Source organism: Triturus cristatus, chromosome 9 (genome assembly GCF_964204655.1).
Source record: "Triturus cristatus chromosome 9, aTriCri1.1, whole genome shotgun sequence".
In the NCBI taxonomy this organism is placed as follows: domain Eukaryota; kingdom Metazoa; phylum Chordata; class Amphibia; order Caudata; family Salamandridae; genus Triturus; species Triturus cristatus.
In genome coordinates, this window is record NC_140592.1 from 1,192,143,506 (window position 1) to 1,192,171,096 (window position 27,591).

The window sequence follows — 27,591 nt, forward strand, 5'->3', positions numbered from 1 at the left end:
CACCGCCACCATCCCCTTAACCTCCCCACTTCCTGCCAACACTGCAATACTAGGCTCAACTCCCCCCGACTTAGACCGGACCAGCAAAACTACACCCTACTGCTCCTAAACCGCAGGTCCCTGCCAAAACATAGCACAGAAATCTTTCTGCTAATAGACGAGCGGGGATCGCATGCAGGGAAAGGGAGGAGGTCTTGCAATTATCCATAAATCCTTATACCAGTGCCACTGCACACCGGACCCAATCCCAGATTGCGAAAGCATGTCTTTCTGCCTCAAACTTACCCCCAACGACAGTCTAACAAGGGCACTTGTGTATCGCCCCCCAGGCCCAATGAACCACTTCCACTCCTCACTACCATCGCTAGCGGCTGAGTCTGCCATGTCCTCTTCCAACTTCACGGTTCTGGGCGACTTCAATATTCACTTCGACAACAGCACTGACAGCACTGCTAATGAGCTAGTCTCTAGCTTGGCCGCTATCCAACTGGAGCAACAAATCCGGTCCCCCACTCATAACAAAGGTCACCTGCTTGACCCTGTCTTTAGCAACTGTCCCAACCTCTCGGTTGGCACCATCACACACCTCCCCTGGACTGATCACTTTCTTATCTCTCTCAATTGGTCCATCCACAAATTCACTTCCCATACCCCTATACCACGAAAAATGAGAAACTGGTCTAGGCTCCCTCCAGAGCAGTGGTCGAGCCTACTATCTGTCTCAAAGCCCCCTCTCTCCCAGAACCCCATACCTGACAGCGGGAAACTCAACAAATGGATTGAGGATTCCATCGACTCTATTCTCCCCACCAGGAAAACCATGTTAAAAAGAGCTCGAGAAACTGCCCCCTGGTACTCTGAGGAGCTCAGGGAGATAAAACGTCAGTGCAGAAAGCTTGAAAGGAAATGGCGCCTGGGATACGCCACCACTGACAAAAACAGGTATAGGGAAGCCATTAGGGAATACAAACTCGAAATAAATATAGCCCAGGCCTCCTACTACAAAGAGAAAATTATGGCAGCTAGATCCAAGCCAAGAGAAATCTACCAAGTAGTCAAAAGCCTCTCTAAGATCTCCCACCCTGCAGTTTCAGCCGATAATCCCATAGCTCGATGCAACGATCTAGCCGAATTTTTCTACCAAAAAATTAACAAGATATATTTATCCTTCACAGCCCCCCGATTTGGAGCTTAGCTGCACTGAATCCCAACCTCTGATTACAACAGAACACTTCCCGCGAGTGACTCTGAACAATTTCCCACTATTGGACTCAGATTCACTCAAATCCCTAGCACAACAGACAAAATCAGGCTCCCCTCGCGACCCAGCTCCCCCTCGCACGATGTTCATGGCCAGCCAAGTCATCCTCCCCACCCTCATGGAGATACTTAACAGCTCCATACAAAAGGGAGTCGTTCCCCCCCACCTGGAAACAGGCGATGGTGAAAGCACTACTGAAGAAGCCTAATCTCAATCCCAACGACCCTAATAACTACCGCCCCATCTCCCGGTTACCTTGGGCAAGCAAGATTCTGGAGAAACACATCAATCTCCACCTCACTAAATTCCTCAAGGAGAACCGGTGACTGGACTCCACTCAAACAGGATTCCGCCCCAAACATGGCACGGAAACGGCTCTCCTAGCCGTGACGGAGGAATCTAGGAGGATCTAGGACCGAGGGGGATCAGTGGCAGTGGTCCTCCTCAATCTGAGCGCCGCGTTTGACACGGTGTGCCACAAAACTCTGCTGTGTCGACTATCCGATCTGGGAGTCTACGGAGACGCCTTTGACTGGTTAGGATCCTTTTTGAGCGGAAGGACCTTCCAGGTCTTCGACGGTGACTCCTGTTCTACCAGCAGACCTCTAAACTGCGGGGTACCCCAGGGCTCCTCCCTAAGCCCCACGCTGTTCAATGTGTACATGAGACCGCTGGCTGAGGTCGTCCGCCAATACGGTATCAAGATCATCTCGTATGCGGACGACACTCAGCTTGTGGTCTCCCTGGCACAGAAGAACAGTGGGCACCCGCAAGCCAACCTGACAGCCTGCATGGAGGATGTTAGGAGATGGATGACAGCATCCTCACTAAAACTTAACTGTGACAAAACCGAGATCATGCTTCTCGGCCCCCCCACTCTCACCACCATCGACCAGCTATGGCCCTCCAGCTTAGGCCCACCACCAACCCTGAAGGAGGACATAAAAAGTTTAGGAGTCTGGCTCGACAAAGCACTCACCCTCAACACTCAGGCAACTAAAACCTCAGCAACCTGCTTTGGGATCATGCGGATGTTGAGAAAAATCCTTCCAATCCTGCCCTTTGAAGGTAAGCAAGTTGTCTTTCAGGGCCTTATCCAGTCCCGGCTTGACTTCAACAACGCCCTTTACCTGGGAGCCCCTGAATACGTGCTGCAAAAACTCCAGCGGACCCAGAACTGCGCAGCTCGCACGCTGCTCCAGATTCCTCTTAGAGAATCGGCTAAAACTGGGATCCGGTCACTCCACTGGCTACCTGTCAGGGAAAGAATAAAATTCAAAACCCTGTGCATATCCCATCAAGCCTTCCATAGAGCTAGCCCTGAGATCAATCACTCACTTCTCACCCCCTACTGCCCCGGTAAACTACTCCGATCAACGAACGCATTTCTTGCCGCAGTCCCCAGAATCAAAAGGTCTAGAGCAGGAGGCAGGTCCTTCACATTCAATGCCGCTAAATTATGGAACTCCCTTCCCCTGCCCCTAAGATTCAACCCCACCCTCTCGTCCTTCCGTAAAGAGCTAAAAACATTCCTCTTCAGAACCTAATTCCTCCCCTTGCTCCCTCCCCCCGCCCCTCAGAGTACTACCCCCTCTATTCAGCGCTTGGACGCCCTAGGGCAGCAGTCGCGCTCTACAAAACCCCTTTTCATTTCATTTCATTTCATTTCATTTCAACTGGTGGGTGAATTGTGCAGGACACCTGCCACAGGTGCCCTGACAATTCTGGAAGGGGGTACCGCTCCAGGTGGGAGGGTACAGAGCACAGTGGAGGAGGACAGGGTGTGGAAGAGCCCACCCCAGTCTCCTGTCCAGCCGCCGGGTACAGACCCTGGGCTGAGGGGTCAGTGCCAGGATGTCATCCCTGAGCTGACAAGAGGGAGAGCGGACAGTGTGCCAGGCACCTGGGGCTACCGCCCCTCACTCTCTTACGCCACAGAGGTTAGAGAGCCCTGAGAGGCATGAGGCCTGGGTCTCCCCACTGACAACTGTCGGTAGCCACTGTGGCTTCCTGTCCTGGTGGACAGGGTTGCCCCTGGGAGGGGGACAGGAGTCCCACCCCAGGGGTGGACTGGGACACACCACTGTGTTGGCCATGTGGGCACTGTCGGCCTGTTGGGACACATCTGTGAGCAAAGTAAGTTTAGGCAGCTGCACAGATGGTGTTCACAGGTGAGAAGGACTCCCCATGGGTCAGCTTAGTGGGCCCTGAGAGTATGGATAGAGGGATCCAACTAGGTTCAGGAAGGCATAGAACGGGAATAAAACCCTGCTGTGGCGGGCCAGGTTCCATGTTCTATCGCCCCAAGCAGGGAAGTCCATCGAGGTATGGATTGCTCTTCCCTGGCTTTAGGCTGTAAGGGGGTTGTGTTGGAAATGGCCCTTTTTGCAGTGTTATCCCTAAACTTTTTGCTTTTTTCTCCTATTTTTTCCTGACCGATGTGTGTTGGTTTTAGGACTCTGAGCACTTCACCACTGCTGATCAGTGCTAAAGTGCATATGCTCTCTGTGTAAACTATGTTTTGATTAGTGTTTCCATGATTGGCTATTTGATTTATGTGTCAGTCCCTAGTAAAGTGCACTGCGAGTGCCAGGGCCTATAAATCAAATGCTGTTGGTGGGCTGCAGCACTGGATTGTGCCACCCACGCAAACAGCCTGTAAAGTGTGTCTAAGGCCTGCCATTGCAGAGCCTGTGTGCAGCCTGGGGCTGCGATGTCGACTTGGCAAGTGCACACACTTGCAAGTCCCTAAACCTTCACTTTTCTACATGTTAGTCACCCCTAAGGTAGGCCCAAGGTACCCCTGTGGGCAGGGTGCATTGTATGTGAAAGGTAGGACATGCCCTGGTGTGTGTGGCATGTCCCAATAGTGAATTACAGCCATTTTCGTTTTTCAATATTGCAAGGCTACCTGTTCTCCATAGGCCAGAATGGGCAGTTTGATTATTACATCTTATAATCCTAACTGACTCAGAGAACATGGTAGAAATTCGAATTTAGTATGCATGAACTCAGAATGATAAAATACATCTTTTAGTAAAGTTGGTTTTAACATTCTGTGTTTGAAAATACCACTTTTAGAAAGTAGGTATTTTCTTGTCTAAACTATCCAAACCTGCCTCTGCTAGGTTGTGTATTCCCTGTCTGGAGTTTGAGTGACAGGGCTGGGGAATTCCAGGAGACAGGGTGAGTCCGCCCAGTGGTGAATAGAGAGATCTGCATCTAGATGGGAGTGAGGAGTTGCACCTGGGACCTGAATAGGACTGTGCCTGCCCCCCACCGTGCTGGCTCCACCCCCTGTGGTGCGTCTGATGTCTCTGCCCTGCACTGTGAAATGAGAGAAGGAATCATGTCAACAGAGTGCTCCAGGGCTGTGCCTTTCCTCCACAATGCTGGCTCCACCCCCTGTGGTGAGTGTGAGGTCTCTGCCCTGCACTGTGAAAGGAGAGAAGGATTCATGTCAACAGAGTGCTCCAGGGCTGTGCCTTTCCTCCACAATGCTGGCTCCACCTACTGTGGGGCGTCTGATATCTCTGCCCTGCACTCTGAAAGGAAAGAAAGAGTCATGTAAACAAAGTGCTCCAGGACTGACCAGGACTGTGAAAGGAGTGACAAAAGGATTCCCAATTGGAAGAGAGTTGCAGAGCCCCCATGGAGTTTGCGAACTTGGTGTCTTTTTTCATCTTCTTTAGAGAAGTGTCCACTGCAGGGCCGAATAGGTGCTCTTTATTAAAGGGTTGATTCAGAATTGAGTCTGGGACCTCGGGTTTGAACCCCGAAATTCTGAGCCAAGCATGTCTGCGTAGCAACATTCTGGTGTTGACCGTACGTGCTGCTGTGTCTGCTGCGTCTAAGGTGCACCTAATAGAAGTATTGGTAATTATTTCCCCTCCAGAATTATGTCCCTAGCTTTGGTTTTGTACTCATCGGATAAGAACTGCATTAATTTGTCTATCTCACCATAATGAGCTCCATCGTAGCAAGCTCAAAGAGCGTGTGCATTTGCAATTCGCCAGTGATTGGCTGCTTGCGATGCTATTCTTTTGCCCGAGGCATCAATTAATTTTGACTCCTTATCAGGAGGAGGGGCATCTCCGGAAAGTTTGTGAGTTTGCTATTTTGCGAGTGCTGGAGACTACAAGGGAGTCCAATGGAAGTTGACCCCTGATGTAAGTGGGTTCAGTAGGTGCTGGCTTGTACTTTTTCTCAATTTTGGGCGTGATAATTCTTGCCTGCACAGGGTCTTTAAAAATCTCGTCAGTATGTTTAAACATTCCCTAAAGCAAAGGTAGTGTCTGTGTTGATATCTGAGAGGAACTTAAGGTCTCAAATAGAAAATCCTCTTCAAGAGCCTCTTTATGTAATTCCACCCCATGGTATTGAGCAGCCCTTTTAAGTAGCTCTATATACCCTATGTTGTCATCAGGTGGTGAGGGTCTGGAAGGGTATAGATCCGGATCGTTGTGTGTGATGGGCTCTGTATTATAGCCCTTTGGCTCCGAAGATTAATTCTTCGGTAGCGAGGGAATGGCCACAACAACGTGCTTCGATTTCGATGTCGAAGGTTTTGGTTGAGCATCAACATGGGGCCGACTCGATCTCGAGCCGGAAGGCTTTGATTTGTGTTTTGGTGCCAGGCCGGAGGGCAGGGTGTCCAAAACTTTTTCTCTGTGCCGAACTTAGCCCGAGGGCAGAGGAAGGACCGTAGCCTTTTTCTTCGACAAATGTTGGGGCAGGGGGTTGTCTGTACTCAGGGTGCGCTGACCCGGAGTTACCTGCTCTTGTTCTTTCATGTCGGAGTCGGCTTCGGGCACAGTGATGGGTTCCCCTTCGTCTTCGACTCCTTGTGCGTGGAATTCTTCCTGGTCGGAATCTTCACCGAAGATGTCCGGTTCTGAGCCGCTTTGTTGGTGCATTTTGTGATGTCGAGCCAGACAGTCACGGAGTGTCTTCTTGGATCGAAACCATCGACACACGTCGCAGTCTTGTTTGTCGTCTTCCGGGGATAGACAGTGATTGCACACTTTATGCAAGATGGTGCGAAGAAAGGATTAGTTACTTACCTGTAATCCTAGTTCTCATCCAGGGGTATACTCATCGAAGTCATAATCTATGAATAATCCCCGCCCATGTGCGGGATCCCGGAGCATATAGAAAATACATATATATACACATATATATATATACATATGTGATAACATATAAATGCAGCCTAATAATGTTCAAAACATGGCAATGCTGTAAATACATATTTTTGCATAGTAGTGCCCCCGTAACCCGTAAGGAAAAAAGGAAGCATCAGGCAAATTATAACACAGAACTGCTTTATTGCCATAAAGCAACATGTAATTGTAGGCATTCGCCAGTAGGCTGCAGTAGAGTATCAAGAAACCAAGAAAACTGACACCCTGCCTTTAAGGCATTAGAGTAGGGGGACCGTGCCTTTAAGGCCTGCCCGTGACCCCCTGCTCCCATGATGCACTACAGGTGGCAGTTGGGCCAGTTCTTTTTGCGGTGCCTCCGCACCTGAGTAGATCTGCCTTCCATACATCACTTATTTAAAGAGAAAACATTGCTCGTCCGGGGAGGTGGGTGGGTCGCTTATGACTTTGATGAGTATACCCCTGGATGAGAACTAGGATTACAGGTAAGTAACTAATCCTTCTCATCCAGGGGATACTCATCAATAGTCATAATCTATGAATAGAGTAGCAAGCCCATACCCAAAGTCTCGCGGATGAGCAAAAACAGTTAAAAAATAAACAGCAAAACACATTTTGCATTTACAGTTATGCAAACAGGTTCCTCAGAGAAGCCTGCCCCACCTGGGCGTCGGCCTGCGCGTCTGAATCTAGGCAGTAATGGCGCGTAAAAGTATGGACTGAGCGCCATGTAGCCGCTTTACAGATCTCAGACATGGGAACGTTGCGAAGGAGTGCTACAGTAGAAGCTTTCCCTCGAGTAGAGTGTGCTCTAGGTTTACCCTGTAGAACTTTGTGGGACAGTTGGTAAGCCAAAGCTATACAAGAGACAATCCATCTAGAGATAGACCTCTTGGTCGCAGCCAGCCCGGTATTAGTGGGTCCATAGTTAACAAAGAGCCTGTCTGACTTTCTAAAAGTAAGGGTCTTAGCCAGATAGAATTTCAAAACCCTCCGGAGGTCAAGAGAGTGTAGAGCTCTCTCCGGGGGAGTGGTCGGCTGAGGAAAGAAGGTGGGCAACGTGATCACCTGATTAATGTGGAAGTCCGAAACCACCTTGGGCAGGAAGCTCGGATGAGTACGGAGCACCACCCTATTAGCATGAAACACAGTGTAAGGTTCCTTGCAGCAGAGGGCCTGAATTTCACTAACCCTACGGGCCGAAGTGATGGCTACTAAGAAGGCAGCCTTCCAGGTCAAATGTTGCAAGGAGGCCTTATGAATCGGCTCAAAAGGTGCTCCCATCAGCTTAGAGAGAACGATGTTAAGTTCCCAGGAAGGGGAAGGAGACCTCACAGGTGGGTAAACTTTCTTAAGCCCTTCTAAGAAATCCTTTACCACTGGCATCTGAAAGAATGAGGTCTGGGTAGGAGACTTCCTGTAGGCTGTAATAGCAGCTAAGTGTACTCTGATGGAAGAGTACTTTAACCCAGACTTCGCCAAGTACAGTAAGTAGGGGAGAATAACCTGTTCTTGACCCCGGATCGGATCAAGGGTGTTATCTCTACACCAGAAGCAGAATCTTTTCCATTTAAAGCCATACGACTTCCTCGTGGAGGGCCTCTTTGCTTCCCGAAGAATGTTCATACAGTCCGGTGGAAGATCTAGATGTCCGTACTGGATGAATTCAGGAGCCATGCCGTCAAGCGGAGGGAGGGGAGATTGGGGTGGAACACTCTCCCCTTGTCCTTGGTCAGCAAGTTCGGCAGGCATGGCAACCTCCTCTGTGGTACCTCCGACAGCTGGAGTAGATCTGGGTACCACCACTGCCGGGTCCACTCCGGTGCTATTAGGATCATCCGAGTTCTGGCCCTGTAGAACTTCTGAATCACAGCCGGGATGAGAGGGAGAGGAGGAAAAGCGTAAAGCAATGTCCTCGACCAGCTGATCAAAAGCGCGTTCCCCTGGGACCCCCGTTGAAGGAACCTGGAGGCGAAGACGGGGCATTTATTGTTGTCCGCGTCTGCGAACAGATCGATGTCCGGTGTGCCCCACAAGCGGAAGATGTCTTGAGCGACGTCTTCGTTGAGCACCCAGTCGTGCGCTTCGACGAAGTCTCTGCTGAGGCCGTCTGCCTGCACGTTCAGGGCCCCTGGCAGGTGAACCGCGACGATCGTCAGGTTTCTCGCCAGAAGCCATCTCCAGATTGATTGGGCCTCCAGAGACAGGACCCGTGATCTGGTCCCTCCTTGCTTGTTCAGATAGAACATAGTTGTGGTATTGTCCGTCTGAACCTGAACATAGTCGGTCTGCAGGGATGGGTACAGGGACTTGAGAGCGAGATGGACTGCTCGGAGCTCCAAGAAGTTGATGTGATAGCTCTGTTCGGTAGTGGACCAGAGACCTTGTACTTGAAGCTGGCCCATATGAGCCCCCCAGCCCTGCATGGAGGCGTCTGTGACCACTGTCTGTGTCGGAGGCGCCTGATGGAAAGGGACGCCGTGAAGCAGATGGGAGCGCTTCATCCACCACCGGATGGAATCTTTGGCGGCTTGATGAAGGGTAATGTGATCCTCCCAGCGGCCGGACCTCTGCGACCACTGATCCTCTAGGTCTTACTGCAGAGGACGCATGTGCAGACGTGCGTTGGGCACGATGTAGATGCACGAGGCCATGGATCCCAGGAGAGATGACACTTGTCTGGCTGTGGGATATTCCGTGCTGAGAAGCGTGCAGCTTTTTTGCAGCATGGAGGATAACCTCTCCTCCGAAGGACACACGCTTGCGGAGTCTAGAGAGGCGCCCAGGTATTGGATCCGCTGAGTTGGATTGAGGATCGACTTCCTGTAGTTGACCTGAAGGCCCAACGAGTGTAGAAGGTTTAGGCAGAACGAGAGATGACTCTGGAGACGAGCCGGAGTGGAACTTTTTAAGAGCCAGTCGTCTAGATAGGGATAGACGAATATCTTCCGTTTGCGGAGAAATGCAGCCACCACCGCCATGCACTTTGAGAATGTTCGTGGCGCGGACTTGAGGCCGAATGGCAGGACCTTGTATTGATAATGTTGGCGAAGGATGCGAAATCTGAGAAACTTCCGATGTTTCGCTGAGACAGGAATGTGGAAGTATGCATCCTGTAATGTTTATGGCACACATCCAGTCCCCCTGGTGTAGATGTGGGAAAATCTGGTGCAGTGCTAGCATCCTGAATTTTTCTCTTCTGAGAAATCTGTTGAGTAGGCGGAGATCGAGGATGGGTCTGTAGTCTCCGATCGCTCCTCTTTTCTGAACAAGAAAATACCGGGAATACACTCCCTGATTTCTCTGCCTGTTTGGAACTTCCTCTATGGCGTTTTTGGAGAGGAGAGTGGCAACTTCGTCCTTTAAAAGCTTGTTTTGGCTGGTAGGGAGTGGCTGTTTCCGTGGGGGTACCTGCGGAGGGGGGGATTTGAACCTCAGCAAGTAGCCCCGCTCTACAATACTCAGCACCCATCTGTCGTTTGTAATTGCATTCCACTCTGCCAGGTGAGCGGTGATACTTCCTCCTACCGGAGTGGCGAACGAGCGCGGAGGAAGTAAGTTTTCACTGCTTAGGAGGCTGCTTGTTAGAGGACTGCTGCTGTTTGGCATTTCCTCTTCCTCTGCCCCGGCCCCTTTGCTGAAACTGGGACCTCTGTTGGTTTTGAGAGGACCATTGGGGCGTTTGAACGCGCTGGTGAAAGGCACGTTTGTCGCCCTGGCGAAAGCGCTTGCGGAACTCTTTGCGTTTTTCCGGTCCCACAGCCTTTACGGTGTCCAATTCCGTTTTCATCTTGCTCATTTGGTCGTCCGCATGAGCTCCAAATAGCGATGATCCATTAAACGGCAGGTTAAGAATTCTTTTTTGTGCATCTGGCTTGAGGCCCGTTAATCTGAGCCAGGCCGAACGGCGGGAGCAGATGCCATGGGAGTAGCCATGCGCGGCTAGGTCTGATGCATCCGCCGCTGCGCTTATTACTTGGTTGGCCACCAGTCCGCCTTCATGGAGGATCTCCGTGAAGTCCTGCCTGTCCTCCCTAGGCAATTTCTCCACGAATCTGGCCAGGGAATCCCATAGGGAACGATCATACCTCCCCAGCAGGGCTGAAGCGCTAGCGATCTTCATGTGCGAAGCCGAGGTGTTGCACATTCTCCTGCCGTAGGAGTCCATCAGCTTGCTGTCCTTCTCAGGGGGGACAGTAGCAGATACTGAGGCTGAGTGAGACTTCATGGCCGCCGCCACTATCACCGAATCCGCTGGCGGGTCCGCCCTCAAGAATAAAGGGTCCTCGGTCGGAGCCTTGTACTTCTTTGCTATTCTCGAGGGGACCGAGCCCGCTGTAGCCGGTGTAAGGAACGTGGCCATCGCTGGTTCTAACAATCCTGGCACCAACGGGAGCAGAGGTCTGGGAGCTGACCGATGGTGTAAAGTGTCAAAGATCACAGAAGTGGGTGCCTGAGGGACGTGCAGTGCGATGTTCAACTTCTGCGCCCCTCTACCCAGGACGTCCGAGAAAGTTATAATGTCATCCACCGGGGACACTCGCGATGGAGGCGTGGATGAAAAAGTAGGAGAGTAGTCCCGGACTGAAGATCTTGTGGATGAAGTCCCAGTGGACGACCTGGTGCGTCGCCTCTTGTGGGAGCGTTCGCTATGGTGAGCCCTTGATCCTGATCTGCGCTTGGACGGAGATCTTGGACGTTTTGGCGCGGTGCGATGGTCCCTGGAACGAGACCGGCGTGGTGAAATTGGCCTTGGATCCCTCGGAGGCGATTTACTCCTGCGCGGTGGGGAATACATGCGGGAGTAGTCCGATCCCGGACTCCGACATGCGCCAGCGCCCACATCTCGTAACCAGCGCGGTGACAGTCCAAACCGCTCTGGAGCCTCGGGTGATCTTTCCAGAGATATTTGCACGATGTGCAGTCCCGGAGATGATGACTGTTCTCCTGGGGACCTCTCTGCGGGCGGTCCAGCTTTCGCCCTCGAATCCCTTGACGTAGACGACGTCTGCGTCACCATCGGCAAGTGTGAGGTATGCCGTTCTGGTCTCGACTGCGGTCTCGACGCCGATCGCGGAGACCTCGACGTCGATCTCCTCTTCTCTGGCACCTGACGTCGGCTAGATGACCTCGACGTCGGCCGTGTCTTCGACGTCGACCTCTCTTGACGTCGTCTGGGCGACTTCGACGTCGACCTCTCCTGCCGTCGACCAAGCGACTTCGACGTCGACCTCTCTCGACGTCGACTGGACGACTTCGACCTCTCTCGACGTCGACCGGGCGACTTCGCCGTCGACCTGTCTCGACGTCGACTGGGCGACTTCGCCGTCGACCTCTCTCGACGTCGACCTGGTGATCTTGACGTCGATCTTCCTCTCGACGTCGACCTTCTATGTCGCCGAGTGGGGGTAACCATCGACGGCGACCGGCCCACTCGCGGCGGAATGTACGTCGCCGCATCTCTCGACGTCGACCCCCTCGAGGGTGGCGGAGAGTGTCTCGACGTCGACGGAAGCCTCGACGTCGACGGAGACAGTCCAGATGTCACCAGACTAGCAGCCTTCGAGCCCGAAGGGCCGCCTCTCGACGCCGACTTACTTTTGCGCAGCGGAGACTCTTGATGGTGGGATGAATCCCTCGACGCCGAAGTTCTCTGCCTTTTCGCCGGCATCCTCGACGTCGAACCTCTTGGACTCCTGGTCTTCTTGGAGCCCGGGGAGCTGGTATGTCGCCGTTTCTGTACTTGCGTAGCTGAAGAAGGTGGTCTTGATGAGGAATGTTCGCCTTCACGACGGCTTCGTTCCTTCTCCAGTCTTGCATGCAGTTTAATGCGCTCTCTGTCTCTCAGAGTGCGCTTTGAGAACTTCTTGCAGTGGGGACACTGGTCAGGATCGTGTTTAGATGGTAAACACACAATACACACCGAGTGTGGATCCGCCAGTGCCATTTTATTACCACAAGAAGGGCATTTCCTAAATAAAGGAGACATTCTGACAGGAAAAAATTGGAAAATTCAGTGGAAACCAGCAGAATCAGCCCTAAAAAGCCAGAAAACGTCGAAAAAAGCTTGAAAAAGCTGTAATTCAAAATTTCAGTCAAAAAACTGAAGAGCTCAAGCTCCAGGATCCTCACAGAAGGAGCCGGAAAAAAGAACTGGCCCAACTGCCACCTGTAGTGCATTATGGGAGCAGGGGGTCACGGGCAGGCCTTAAAGGCACGGTCCCCCTACTCTAATGCCTTAAAGGCAGGGTGTCAGTTTTCTTGGTTTCTTGATACTCTACTGTAGCCTACTGGCGAATGCCTACAATTACATGTTGCTTTATGGCAATAAAGCAGTGCTGTGTTATAATTTGCCTGATGCTTCCTTTTTTCCTTACGGGTTACGGGGGCACTACTATGCAAAAATATGTAATTTACAGCATTGCCATGTTTTGAACATTATTAGGCTGCATTTATATGTTATCACATATGTATATATATATATATGTGTATATATATGTATTTTCTATATGCTCCGGGATCCCGCACATGGGCGGGGATTATTCATAGATTATGACTATTGATGAGTATCCCCTGGATGAGAACTTAGCACGACACTCAGGACAGAATTTGAATGGAGTCCGGTCCATCGAATGCTAGCAAGCCAGACGCGGGTAGGCCCAACGGCCCTCCACGAATCTTCCGATCGAAGACTTTGACCCGAAACGATACGCCGAGAATTGGAAACATGATCGAGAAACAATACCGTCTAGGGTAGTGGATTGCGCGTCGAGGGGAACCCCAGAAACGGTGTCGAACCGGAGCACCGCAATTCACATCCGAACTCGATGGCGGGAAAAAACAATGGAGTCGATGCCCATCCGCACTATAACCGAAAGGAGGAGTTACCTACCTCGTGACTGGAAAAGACTTCTTCGAAGAAAAACAAAGTGCAAGCATCCGGACCCAACACTACATGGCAGACTATGCAAAGCATGTGAGTTACAGCTCACATGCCTCGTACCAATATTTTTCTTTCTATCTCAAAGTTGTTACACATGTGACGCCACACAGTAGCAGACACTTTTTGAAGGTTAATGGGTAATCTTTTAGCTGCTGAGTTCTGTAACCAGGCGCTAAACTAGTACTAATCAGGTGAACACTTGCCCAGACATTATTAATGTGTATTAAAAATGACAAGCTAAGCAAACAATACTGCCACAGAATGTGCTGCCTTAATCAGCATAGTCTGCTCAATCGTGCCACATAATTTGGTCCCCCATTTCCACCACCCGATTCCACTGACCACAAATATAGCGCGCCTGGCATGTTCAAAAGGGTGAAAGTTGGTTATGGATTAAGTTGGACTAGATTACATAGGAGTAACCTCCCCCAAAGAGCCTATAAAGTAAAGGGTGCTGTCCTGGAAAAGGAATGCGTAAAATAATTATTAATTTTATCAATCTTTACTAGCACGGAAGGCACAAGACGTGTTTTGAACATACTGCTTCCAAAACAATGGTTAACAGCCATTCTTTGTACTAGTGTTAGTAAAAGAATGTGACAAAGCATTTTGCACCTTCCAGTTTAACATATATGGCGAAATTTGGTTGAGTTAGATATGGCATGGGTGGTACAGCTTTGAGGAATACACAGAATGGGGCTTGGATATTTCTAGAAAAGGGGATTTTCAGAAGTCAAATGTTCTCGCCTAAAGGTCAATTGATAAAACGAGCCTGACATATGCAGGAGTTTTGTTTTTACACAGTGGAAAGGAAGTTTTTGTCAAGCTTCACTAACATAAAAAGAATAAATAATGTACACACTGCAGACAGGCACACTCCCCTCATACAAAAGAATCTACTGTACAGAACTGCAGTACATTGCACTGAAAACAGAACAGGTTCTGCACAAATAGCAGCAGGAAAAACCTCCCAAATTCACTCAGACTAAGCTCCTCAGACAACAGCAGTACAAGCTCTCACACACAACAGTTTCAGCAGGCACCACTTCCAGTTTCTCACATATACAAACAAGCATGCATTGGCAAACCCAATAGATCTGGTCTTTGCTTCACAATGTTTCTTCAACAACTGGAGACTGTGTTTCTCTGTTTTAGCTATTGTTCTTTGCACACCTCTCCCTGGCGCCTTTAGTTATAGGAAGAAAAGTCTTTCAAGATCAATTCTCTAGAAGTACTAGCTGGTTCACTTGTGGTAGAATGTTTTTCAGAGGGCACGGCAAAACGTTATTTTATGTTGAGAAATGACAAAGCGTCTGCGGTGAGATACGTCAAGCGGATGAGAAATCCTCATTTGAAGGGATTGACAAATATGGCGAAGGTGTCCTGGAAGTATTGTTTGACAAGGAACATTTTAGTCTAGGCAGAGCATATTCCCAAGGTTTAAAATATGTTGCAGATAGAAACTCGACGTATCTCTATGACTCCAGCAATTGGATGTTGAACAGAGAGAGTTTTTTTAGCAGCAGCACAAGTTTCTCTCACACAAAGAACAGGTACAGCACATGAAGCAAGCTTCTTGCGAGAGTCCACCATGCAGAACCCTTACTATAAAGACAGCAGCAGCACAATCTTATCTCACACATAGAACAGGGCAGCACATGAAGCAACCCTGCAAGAGTGCACCACACAAAAACTTCAATGAAGGGACAGCGGGAGCACAAGCTTCTCTCACACACAGAACAGGTGAAGCACATGAAGCAACCTTGCAAGAGTCCACCACACAGAACCCTTACTGAAGGGACAGCGGGAGCACAAGCTTCTCTCACGCACAGAACAGGTACAGCACATGAAGCAACCTTGCAAGAGTCCACCACGCAGAACATTTACTGAAGGGACAGCGGGAGCACAAGCTTCTCTCACACATAGACCAGGTACAGCACATGATGCAACCTTGCAAGAGTTTGCCACACAGAACCTTTACTGAAGGGACAGTAGCATCACAAGCTTCTCTCACGTAAGCAACAGGGGCACCAAATGAAGCAGCTGTGCAAGTTTCCCTAAAAAACACAGAAACGGACAGCAGCACTGCAAGTATTCCTCACACATACTGTATTTAAAGCACAGTCAGCAGCAATGCAAAACTGTATCACTGACAGAGTTAGAACAGTATGGATTTGTTTAGACCGAGAGTAGAGCAGGCAGAAGTAGTGCAAGTCTTCATTTCACACACTGGACATGTGCAGCACAAAACATTGCTGTCAGGCATTGCACCTCAATTCATTCATTTTAATCTGGGAAGGGGCATATGATGTCTTGTTGAAATGGAGCTAACGCGATTCATTAAAAAAGTAAACGCCATCGCAGCAGCATCAATTCTCACTCTCTTTTATGTAAATGTGTTCTGACTTTACGTACAGATGTAAATTCAGGTTGATTCTATACCATTGTCTGTTTGCGGAAAATCATGGCACCATTTTTGAAAGTGTCCCTTATTATAAACAATCCGCAATGCATGCTAATGTAAGTCAATTTCTTACCTGGTCTCTTTTCTTCTCTGAAAGAGAAGGGAAAATGCAGCGCTATTTCCGCATATTTGGCCAGCAGGTCGTCTACATCTTCTGTGGTGAAGCCGGCTTCCTGTCCAATCAGGAGCTGGTGCAGTGTCTGCACCGCAGTTGCAGCCCAGTCTATTTTGATGTTCATTAGAAGTTGCTCCAAAAGTAGAAGCGGACGCGAGGACAGGTGCTCATAGTTTGCACGCGCGAATACAGGAAGAGCCATCAACATCTAAGAGGGAAAAAAATATGGCTATTTATTCATGATCAAAACCATCAGCTTGTGAAAACCCAACATGAGCTAGAATAGCCTGTCATCGTATGGGAGAACCAATATAATGTGCAGGAAGACATAGGCCATTGAGATCCCATGAAATGCATACGCTGAATTTCCGGATGAGGTGCAGTGTGTCACTAAATTCTTTTTTTTACACAACGTCCGATTCTGTTTTACCTTTCAATTGTCTATCCAGTACATTTACACCCGTGCATATCAATAACACATGTAGAGGCAGATGATGTAATGGATTCCAGGCTATACTATTATATTGTTTATTTAATTGAGAAAAAACTTTAACAGTTTGATAAACGTTTTAGAACAATATCAATAAATGGTACACAGACCAATAGGGTAGTTAACATAAACCCAATGAGTGAATTTAAGAATGGGTTCAATATGCCTATTTGTACGAGTAACCTATGTGAAGAAAAAACTGCCACAAATCCTACAAATATTATTGAACATACAGAGCAGGAGTATCATACATATTTTTGTCGATGATAAAATTAAAATTGAATTTGCTAATTGATCAGTCTTAAAGAAATTGTCTAATTTGATTAGTTCTACAGTACTTTCATTGCTCCATCCGGACTATATCAGTAGGGATAGCAACACTCAATTGAACATGATTTTGCTTCCAGAGTTATGCTATGTTATGTTAAAATACTGCATGGCTGCCCCAGCATCTGTGCGTCCCAGCACTGAAGCAGAAACACTAAGTGAGGAGGCAAGGTGAGAAATTAGCAGTGGGAGAAAAGCCAGGTCTTTACCAGTCTTCTGAAGGTCAGGTGATCAGGGCAGCTATGGATATGTAGAGGGAGGGAGTTTCATAAAGCGGGAGCCAACCACTTAAAGGATCGACCACCAGATCTAGCTAGTTAAGGTAGTATCAATAGTTCCATGCAAAGAGAATAAAGGCATGAATACCAGTCACAAGAAAGAAAAGAGCAATGGTCTCCATCAAGGTTGGCATTAGCTTGGCTTACCTTACACCCTATGTACAAAGCTTGGATCTCATTGTGGCGGGCAGCAGACAGACTCTTCTGGAAGTGAGTAGTAAGATAATCAGCCAGAAAATGACATGCCTCTAAACAAGGCTTTTGACTCAAGGCTTCCTCACTGATTGCTTGACACATTCCGGGGTCGGACATTCTCTGTAAAAGCTGAAACAATGCAAACAGGAAATCCTCCTCAAACATATAGCTTAAAAAGAAGTGTACAATATCATTTCTCACTTGAGACTAACCATAATGCAAACTAAGAATTATCTTTGTAGAGAATTGTGCAGTTACAAAAGACGTGAGAGGTAGGTAGTACAGAGAGTGTGCTTGAGTCAGCACCCTACTGTCATTGGCTTTCATGCGTTTTTGATGGCTTGTCATTAGGTGGAGGGCTTTCCATGATGGCAGTTTGTAAAAGATTACATGATTTAGTCCTACACTTTTCCCCGTCCCCTTCACTTTGAACCCCCGTCCTTGCTGTCCTTTTAAACTTTTCCTTTCCACATCACCCTCTCAGTCCTGTGAACATTTTTCACTATGCCCTGTTGTTCCCGTCACTGTCCCTCCAGTCACTGGCTCAAATCACTCAACCTCTTGTCATTGCGCTACATCGCTTTCCACTCTCCCTCGCGGTCACATTTGTTTTGACACACCTCTAAATCATAGATACAATACTCACCCTGTTATCCTTTCTCCCCTACTAGCCTTAATCCAACCTTGTGAGCTGGGTGCTCTTCTTTATTTTTATTTCAAAATGCCTGGCATTGAGGACATGAAGCAGACATGGTGATCTGCGCCGAGCAGCATTTAAGGCGCACTTCTGTACAGAGTATCATCCTGGTTGTACATTCATGACCCTACATTTATAAAAAATAAAAAACAACAAAACAACAAAACAACAAAAAAGAAACCCAGATGCTAACCTCCAAGTACTGTGGGGACACATGGGAAAGCAGGAGATTTCACACTAGACCGGAGGGTTTGGAGGCCGCTTTCATAGCTGCTGTTGTGATGGGGCAGAGGTAACATCAGCCTTGCCCCCGTAATCACACACTTGGACACGCGGTAAGGCTGCTGTACCTGAATGCATGTTTAAATTTTGCATCAATGTAATCAAAGCCAGCATTATCACCAAGAACATGGACCTTGCGGTGCAACAACCCATCACTTTGCAGCTTTTAGCAAGTTGCATGATAAATGGCAAATCTATTGATAGTGAATCTTTTCCGTCAATGGGTGTGTCTGCAAAAGGATAATTCTGATGTTTCCTTTCCTCTCTGACTTAGAACTGCTTTTGCTGGGAGGCTGGGAGTGAAAACACCAGATTACCATTGGAGTCCACTTGTCAGTGGTCCTGCCACTAACCATGCATGGTATGATTTCAAGGAGACAAGATGCATATGATTCCAGAAAGCAGGCTTCAGTGTGTGTGTGGTGAAATATGTGTCTTCTGCATGGATGGAGGTTATTACCACCATCCCTCCATCTCTCAGATCATCAGGTTCAGGGACAGATGGTCTTCAGAAATGTGGTGATTGTAATAGCACTAGAATCGATTTTCGTGTTGTCTGTTTATGTGTTTTGAGTGTGAAAAACACATTTTTAGTATTTCTTTTGTTGAAAACCATTTTAATAGTGTGGAGCACTTTATCAAATGTATTGTCAGTCAATGCTGAATATTGGAGTTAGCAGTAACCAAATCACATATGTGTAATATGTTGAATTTGTAGTGCTGAAAGACTAAGTACACCCAGTGGGTTAAAACCTGCCAATACAAGATTACACAGAGACCTCTATGATGGTTTGATCAAATCACTGACCATATCTCTTTCTTTAAAGTAGCTGTTCAGGAGCGTTGTTAAACTCATCAAATATGAAAATGTCATTTACTGTGGTCTGTGACAAAGGACTAATATTAAGTGTTGCTCAAGTCAATGTTATTCATGTTTTATTAACCTCTAAAGGATGGTATGCTGAATCTGTGAAATTTTAATTTGTGTCCATCGGGTTAAAGACAAATCCCTGAAGTAGAGGCATTGGTCCACTGAGGGAGCTGCTCCAAGTGATCTCACAGGCACAGAAGTAAGTGTGATTACACCGCGTGGCAATGATTGCAAAGCTTCACATTTCTATGATGTATTGAAACTTTCAATGAGCCTTGCGGCTAATAAATGAAGTTTTATCAAATACATTGAATTACAGGTTATTTAACAAAATTCGGTTTAACAACATTTTTAAAAATAAGACAAACTGAGTCCGGTAACGAATAAAAACATTTCACATCAATTTTAGATGAGAAAGGCTAGCAGCTTACCTGCAGTGCCTGCTCCGTTTCCCCACTCTCAAGCAAGTGCAGAAGGTGCTCCCGGTGAATACTGATCAGAAGTTCAGAGGGAACAGGGTACAAGTGACCCCACTCCTCACACAAACCATAGTCCTATTGAGAAACAATCACATAAAGCTCCTTAGTAACTGTTGGTTTCTCCTGGTGATCCTCTTCTGGTTATACATGGGATTATGTTTTAACTTTATTGATATTTTATTAAAATGATTTTCACAATGCATTGGTAAACTACTCGACATATTTCCAAGGGGATGCGACAATGGCTATTTTAACCACAACAACAATAAATCTTGAAGTAAAGCCAAAACATAGTGAATATTGTGTGTTGTAAATGTGAAACAACTGGCCTGGCACTGCTTTTACGTTGCTGCTTGTAGCCTCACAGAGCTATAATACATTCCGACACTGTAATGGTTAATCATGATTTTGCTTAAATGGAATAAAGTTACTAGTCTCCCCATCAAAGCAAAGGTACGAAAACATCATTTTAATCATGTGGCCATTTCAACCAGGGGCTTATAAGTCAAACTGGAATACTCTTTTGTGTTTAATTAACAAACATTTCTGGATATAAGTTCACTCATCCACCTGAATTACAGTAAAGATATTTTGGAACTCTGTGATGTAATGCTATCCTACAAACATTAAGGTAAGCTTGAGTGAACAAATGCCTCAAGGTGCAAAGGGAGTGCTTAATGTTCATGATCCTAAAGCATCCATTTATGAAGTATCAGGAATGGTAAATTCAACAATTTAAGACAAGTAAATTTGAAGGAGGACAGAGTTGAAATAAAATGGTAAGATTCCTATATGGGACTTCAAGTAAAACTGGTTAATTCCCTAGCCCTCGTACCTTTGCCTGCAGAATTACATTCATCACCGTCTGCAGATCTGCTGTGCAGTCTTTCATTAGATCTTGCCAATGATTCCATTTTGGAACGCCTTGTAAGCTCAGAATCTGAGATAAAATAATACAGTGTTATGGTAAGCTGATAAAGAAAAAGGCACATGAAAAGCAAGCCTCTATTTGTAAAAGAAACATGAAAAAAGGAAAATATTTATTATGCATTTGTATGAGTATCACAAAGAATATACCACACAAAAGGTTATGCCTTGTGTGTGATCCCAAAATATTTCACACAAAAGGTAATACCCGAAAACAATAAGAGAAATACAACGTGTTCAATATGTTACCCTGTATATAGCATCCCCTTGTCCTGGAAGGCCTGACCTCTCTAAAGAAGAGATACATGAACAGACTACACATACCTAAGACCAACAATGGTAAGATCTGCAAACCAATCCAGAGCAGCCTACTTCCCAGCCAACAGAAGTTGTTTCTTTTGCAACCGATAGAGCCACTTGGAAATGCGTGGAGTCGCTCTTCCTACACATTTTTCCGAAAACAAATCAACAAGCAGCTTGTGATCTGCTCATAATTCAAAACGCACTCCCCATGCAAAAGTTCTGAAATGAGGTACACTCCCCCAGCATGCCAATGCCTCTTTCTTGGTTGTAGAATAAGTACCTTCTGCACCTTTGTGTGTATGTGAGGCAGAAGGCACTAATATCTCATGCCCATTGACTGCATCAATGCAGCTCCAAGCCCATACTTGCAAGCATCCATTATGATGATGGTGATTTTGTCTTTTGGGTCGAAAGGTTTCAAGGCAATGGCTTTACAGATAGCCAATTTCACATCATCAAACACTCTCTGACACACGACTGTCCATTGATATTCCACCCCCTTCTTCATCAACAGGTGCAAACTATACACTCTCTCTGCAAAACAGTCCACAAATGTGGAGTAATACTCGCAAGGCCTAAAAATTATCACAATTTATCATTATTTATTGGTGGAGGGACCTTTTCTATTGCTTCCACCAATTTAAATTTGGGTTTCACACCTCAACTTGACAAGGTATGTCCAAGGTATTCTATCGTACACACCTCACTTTCTGGCCATTGTGGTCTGATTCTAGTGTGATGTACGGGGATTCCGGTGGACTTGAAGGAGGACTGCTGGGACAGCCGTATCCAGAGTTGGGGTTCATTCATCTGGAGCTTAAAATAAACTATTCATCACAATTGTGTGGTGTCACCTTGTAATATTTTCCATTTAAGAGCAGAGATCTCTTAAGACTATGACAAAGCACAGACTCTTGGACGCTGGAAATTTATCATGCTACACTTTACTCTTTAAACATATGTATTAATCACTACAACCTTGTGGTTGTAACGGGTTTGTATTTTCGGTCAAACATCATTTCTTACCATTTGCTTCTGAAAGCCTCACAAACAAAGCTGACACAATAATATGCTTATATGATGGGTTCCGTCCTCATCAGCTCCCCTTCGCTGCCGTCAGTTGCCTCCTGCTCTGCTGCTAGGGCTGCTCCTGCCCTCTGCAGGTTCAGTCCGTGGCAACCTGCCCTGTCGGCCAGCTAGAGGACTCTTGTATTTTACTCCCTTGGGCTTTTACAGTTTATTCAATTTTATTTTATTCCCTGGGCTTCTCGTAATTTCTTCCTATTCAGCATTAGGTGCCGTTTCCCGCTTCGCCACCCGCTTCCGGCCATCCGCCTCCCCAGCCCCTCCCCTTCCCCCAGGACCTACATAATGGAGGCAGCAGCACAGGCGTGCTGATGGATCACCAAAGGCAAGTCCGTCTGAGGCCCAGCACAAGGAACCTTGGTCCTTTGGGCACCCTCAGGTACTTCATCACAGACCTCCGAGCCCAGGTCCCCGTCACCACAACTGCTGCCTCACATCTCCTCGCTCCACAGCAGAACTGTTCACCTCCCACCACTGCCTCTTCATCTGCCACCAAGGACCACCCGCCTTCACAGAAACCCGTGCCACGCCAACCGACACCATGGAGGAACCACTCCGATGTCTCCTGATCAACACCAGACTGCAGGAACTTCGAGCTCCAACCCACTGACCTCTTCACCACAACGGAAGCCTCCTCTGACCAATATCTCACCGCATGGGAACAGCTCACCACACCGGACACCATCCACTCAGGAGCACCCACGACACCTGCCCCTACCGACTCATCAAGCTAGGAAGCAATGAGATCAGCCACCAACTCACTACCGTCATTAACACATCCATTGTGACACCTTTCCCGACACATAGAAACACGCAGAGGTCAGACCTCTCCCCCAAGAAACCCTCTGCAGACACCAAAGAACTCCAGAACTACCGTCTCATCTTGCTGCTCCCGTTTCCTGCGATTGTCCTGGACAAGGCCATCAACCGTCTATTCACCACACACCTGGAGAGAAACAACCTGCTAGATGCCTCTCAATCCGGTTTCCGAGCCAACCACAGCAACTGTTTGAAGCTCAAGACGGACAAAACACAAGTGTTGATCTTTGGCAACCATACCTCCCTCTGAAACGACACTTGGTGGCCCACTGAACTCGGACCCACCCCCACACCTATGGACCACGCCAGCTACCTCATCATCCTAGACAGCAAACTCCCCATGAAACGACAGACCAATAGTCTCCTCTGCCTACTTCCACGCTCTTTGCATGCTCTGAAGAATCTTCAAATGACTACCCATAGGTGCAGGAAGTTCCTCTTTTTGACATGGTCACCCCCACTTTTTGCCTGGTATTCGATGCAATTTCGAATGGAAGTGAACTGGGTTCCTGCTAACCAGGTCCCCGTGCCAGATCTCTTTCTCTAAAACTGCACAATTGTACCCCAACTGGCAATGCCTTTCGCCCACTCTGTAAGTTCCTAGTATATGGACCCCACACCAAGCACAGGCAGAGTGACATTGCAGGCTACGTGTATTGGTGCAGACAAAAGTGAAAACACTACATGGCATACATCCCTGTGTGCCATGCCCACAGACAGCATGCAGGTTGGGTTTGTCACCCCTACAGCAGGTCTTACAGTCCTAAGGCAAGGTGCACCATACTGCATGTGTGGACATATTTACATGAGCAGACATGCCCCTGTACTGGTCAGTTCAATTGTTGCCAGTACAAGTGACCAGGGAAACCATTTTAAGTATATGTGCTGATCACTAGTGAAAACCAGTTCCCCAGGCACATGATGGCTTCACTGAAGCCCAAAATGTTTGGTATCAAACATCTTGTATTAATAAACCCACACTGATACAGGTGATTGATTTATTAATACATGTTCCCAGAGGACACCTTAGAGGTGCCCCCTGAAAACCTAACAACTACCAGTGTGCTGACTGACTGGTCCTAGCCAGCCTGCCACCACAGACAAGTTTCTGACCCCCCCAGCTGCGAGGGCCTTTGCTCTCAGGAGGCCAGGAACAAAGCCTGCTCTTGCAGAGGGTGTTTACCACCCCTCCCCACCCCTCCATCACTCAGGTTAACCTGCAAATTAGCACTCCAAGGCAGGAAGGTTCAAAGAGCCAACCACTTTTGGTATACAAATCTGGCTTCCCTCACAAGAGAGGATGTCAACACCCCTGTCGGGCCCACTTGGCACCAAGACAGGCAGTAAAATTAGAAGTCAGAGAGGCATGTTCACCCTCAGGCAGGTTTCACCCCTAAGATATACTTCCTGAAATGAATCCAAAAATCAGAAGTCTGCCATCTTTGTGATGTCCAACTTAGGAACTCTGGGACAGGGTTATGCCTGCTTCCCAGAGGAAGTGATCATATATGGGGGTAGTGACCCCAGGGGTAAGTAGCTCATTGGCGACTACCCTACACCCAGTTAACGCCTCTAAATCTAGTATTTAGGGGAGTCCCTGGCACCAGGAAGTCAGATCCTGCCAACCAAAAAGAAGAAGCACAGACGTGCCTCGTAAAGCAAGAACATTGGAAGAAGCAACTGACTTGCCATGAACTCTGCCAGTCTGTTCACTGTTCCCAACAACTGCGCCAAAGTCGACTCACCCTTCAAGCTGCTTCGCCTCCAAAGCCTGAGAGGACTGCCAGCACTTCTGCTAAGGATCAGGAGCTCCTGTGGAGCAGTGGAACTGCTTCACAGTATCCTACAGGCACCCTAAGAGACCTGTGAGTTCTCCAGACTGCCAAACCCCGACACCAAAAAGTACCACTGAACCTGAGCCACCTAGCCCGAGCTGAAGTGGGCCAGGTCCCCCGGCCCTCCAGAGACGAAGGCCACCTTAGCTTGCCCTCTGTTGTCTGCTCTACGCCGCCTGCTGCCTCAGTGTGCAGGCCCCCTCAAACATGAGTGTCCCTGGTGACAAAAAACAGACACCTAGAATTACCTCTGCACCTGGCCATCCCGGCCCCAAGAGAAGAGGACCAAAGGTGTCCCCACAACCTAAGCATCGTGAGACCTGAACCCCCTTGTTGGTTCAGACCGACTGACCTCCCAGTCCAAACCTGCACCCTCTTTATGACCTGACCGATTCCCATTGACAACAATTGACAGCAACGAGGGACCTCTCGTTGCTGCTTTGGACCTGGCCCTTTACTCACCTCAAGTCCAGGAGATTGGTCCCATAAGTCGCTGTGAAGTAACTGTATGCAGTATTTGGTTTTCCTCCATAGGATAACATTGACACCTCTGAAAATTACACTAGGTGTCCACTTTTGAAAACTAAAAGTATTTCTATGTTGAAACATACTTAGCTGATCATATTGATTCTGGTGCCTGAATATATCTAAAGATACATGTTATTGTTATAAATTGGTATGGATCGCCTTATTGAGTTGTGTGCATCATTTACTGACTGTGTGTGTATTTGCAGACACCTAACAGTCTTCTCTGATAAGCGTAAGGCTTCTCAACCACACTACCCCCTAAAAGAGCACCTTGGGTTCACTAGAGTAAGCCCCTGTCCTCTCATAAAGGAATTCCTGCATCTGGACTCTTTTCGCAGTATCTCTCTTTTTGGTATACTATATAAAAAGCTAGCTTCCTACAATAAGCACGAGAAAAAGAGTCATGCAAGCCCTAATCACCAGCTGTCTGGATTACGGCAACGCACTGTACGCAGGAACCACCACCAAACTCATGAGAAGGCTCCAGATGATACAGAATTCAGCAGCCAGATTGATCCTCAACCTGCCCAAATGGACCCACATCACCCAGCACCTGAGTGATCTCCACTGCCTCCCCGTCCAGAAAATATGCCAATTCAAACTACCGACACACGCCTACAAAGCTCTCTACGACCAAGGACCAGCATACATGAACCACTGCCTGAACTTCCACCAACCATCCAGAAACCTTCACTCCGCCTCCCTTGCCCAGACACCACCCATCCGTCAGAGCCACAGTAAAGGCTGCTCCTTCACACAATTCGCCGCCAAGTCCTTGAACACCCTCCCTCACCACCTCCGAACATCACCCTCGCTGACAGATTTCAGGAAGAGACCCAAGACCTGGCTTTTTGACTAAGTCCAGCAACCCAAGAGCCTGGATACCCTCATGGGTGATAACCCGCGCTCTACAAGTACTGATTGATTGATTGATTGAATGGCTTTGAGCAATAAAAAGATCTTTGATCTACAACAGCATAACTTCAGTCTATCACCTAGCAGCAAGCGTTGCTCATACAAGAAGCAGGACTGATTTTTCTAATCTGTGTTTAGTAACTTCCAGGTAATAAAAGCTCATCAAAATGTGCAACTGTGCGTCAATACTTCAACTTGGTTAGATTTAGTGATTATTTCTATTGTGCTCGAGATGCGCTAAGAAGCTCATTTAGTAAGCAGATTAAAAAAATTGTGCTTTATGAAAAATGTTTACCTTCTGGTAGACATGCAGCTCCCGTTTCTTCTTCTGTAGGTCAATTTTCAGTTCTTCATCTATTGAAGAATCACTGATGGAGTATGCAAGAATTTCCAGGCATGCATCCAGTGGCCATTTTTCCAGGAAGTGAAGTGCCATACGGCTTCTTAGTGTTGCATTTCTAATGGCCATCAGGTACCGCCAACCATCTTGATCTGTTATCAAAGCATACATTGCACGTAAGACTTAAGCTGACTGCGAAGAAGACTTAGAATAAATGTCTTGGTAAGGATTTGTGGCCCTCATTACCATTTCGGTCTCAAAGTCAAAAGCAGCTTGAATATGGATAAGGCACTAGTACCACAGATGTTACTTCCTCTTTGGTTTCCTCAAGTAATGAAACAAAGAATGCTGCAGCCCTCCTATCCTGCCCTAGCTGGATGCCATGGAAGAGCTACAGCAGGTAGTGCTAGACAAACATGTTGCTTAAATTCTGTTTGATACTCTAGCTACACTCATATTACCCTCCAGCCAACCAACAGGAATCGGAAATTTGCAATAGCGCCCATGTGTCGGTAGGTGCAATCATGGCACCATCTCGGCTCTGAGAACCAACCTGGACACAACATCACTGAGCTGCATAAGGTGCCCCCCTGGCATGCTGGCGTCAATTGCTCGTCCTTTTTTCCCCACACTCTCAAAGGTGGAGGAGGGGCTGATGAGATTGACAGGGGTTGCAGTGTATGAAAACTAACTTGGGATCTTATTAAAAATTGCTTAACCATTCCACACAGAACATGCAGGCAGGGCCTTGCAGACCATACAATACCACACTTCTTTGGGGGCTATATGATCAATAAGTAATTTACTAATTAACACAACTCCGGAGATCCTGCTGCAAACTTTAATAGTAAAATAAAAAAGGATCTAGAGCGATATTTAGGAGTATTCTTTCATGAACATTACATATGTTTGTGAACATCTATGCCCCGCTATTGAGAAACGTCCACAAACTTTTTCAAGTATGGAACCCCTTCCACTTTCAATAGAGGAGGGTTGCTCTAATTAAAATGATAACCCTTCCGTTAGTTATGTTTTACTTACTAATTATTCTTTACAACTAGACACTGTTTTTCATTAAACTAGAAAGTGCCATTATTACTTTTGTATGGATCGGAAACAGCTTTATTTGTATTTTACAGCATCCTTCACTTTACAGATTTGTTCTTTCTCTATGAGATACTCCTATTTCGATAATTTTTTGCTATCAATCGTGCTTAGAAATTTTGATACATGTGAAACACAAAACTTTACATTACAAATGGATGATGAGGAAA

The 27,591-nt window shown here is 47.4% G+C and overlaps 1 protein-coding gene across 2 annotated transcripts in view; it reads right to left on the reverse strand.

Moving 5' to 3' along the window:
- ZFYVE26 (zinc finger FYVE-type containing 26) overlaps positions 1-27,591 on the reverse strand; it is a 740,905-nt gene that overhangs the window by 387,537 nt on the left and 325,777 nt on the right. For both annotated transcript variants that reach the window (XM_085627201.1, XM_085627200.1), the window contains exons 21-25: positions 26,273-26,469; positions 20,400-20,504; positions 19,517-19,639; positions 17,188-17,364; positions 15,904-16,153 (exon numbers count right to left, since the gene is read on the reverse strand). In XM_085627201.1, coding sequence (XP_085483327.1) covers positions 15,904-16,153; positions 17,188-17,364; positions 19,517-19,639; positions 20,400-20,504; positions 26,273-26,469 — 852 coding nt within the window. The remainder of the gene's footprint in view (positions 1-15,903; positions 16,154-17,187; positions 17,365-19,516; positions 19,640-20,399; positions 20,505-26,272; positions 26,470-27,591) is intronic.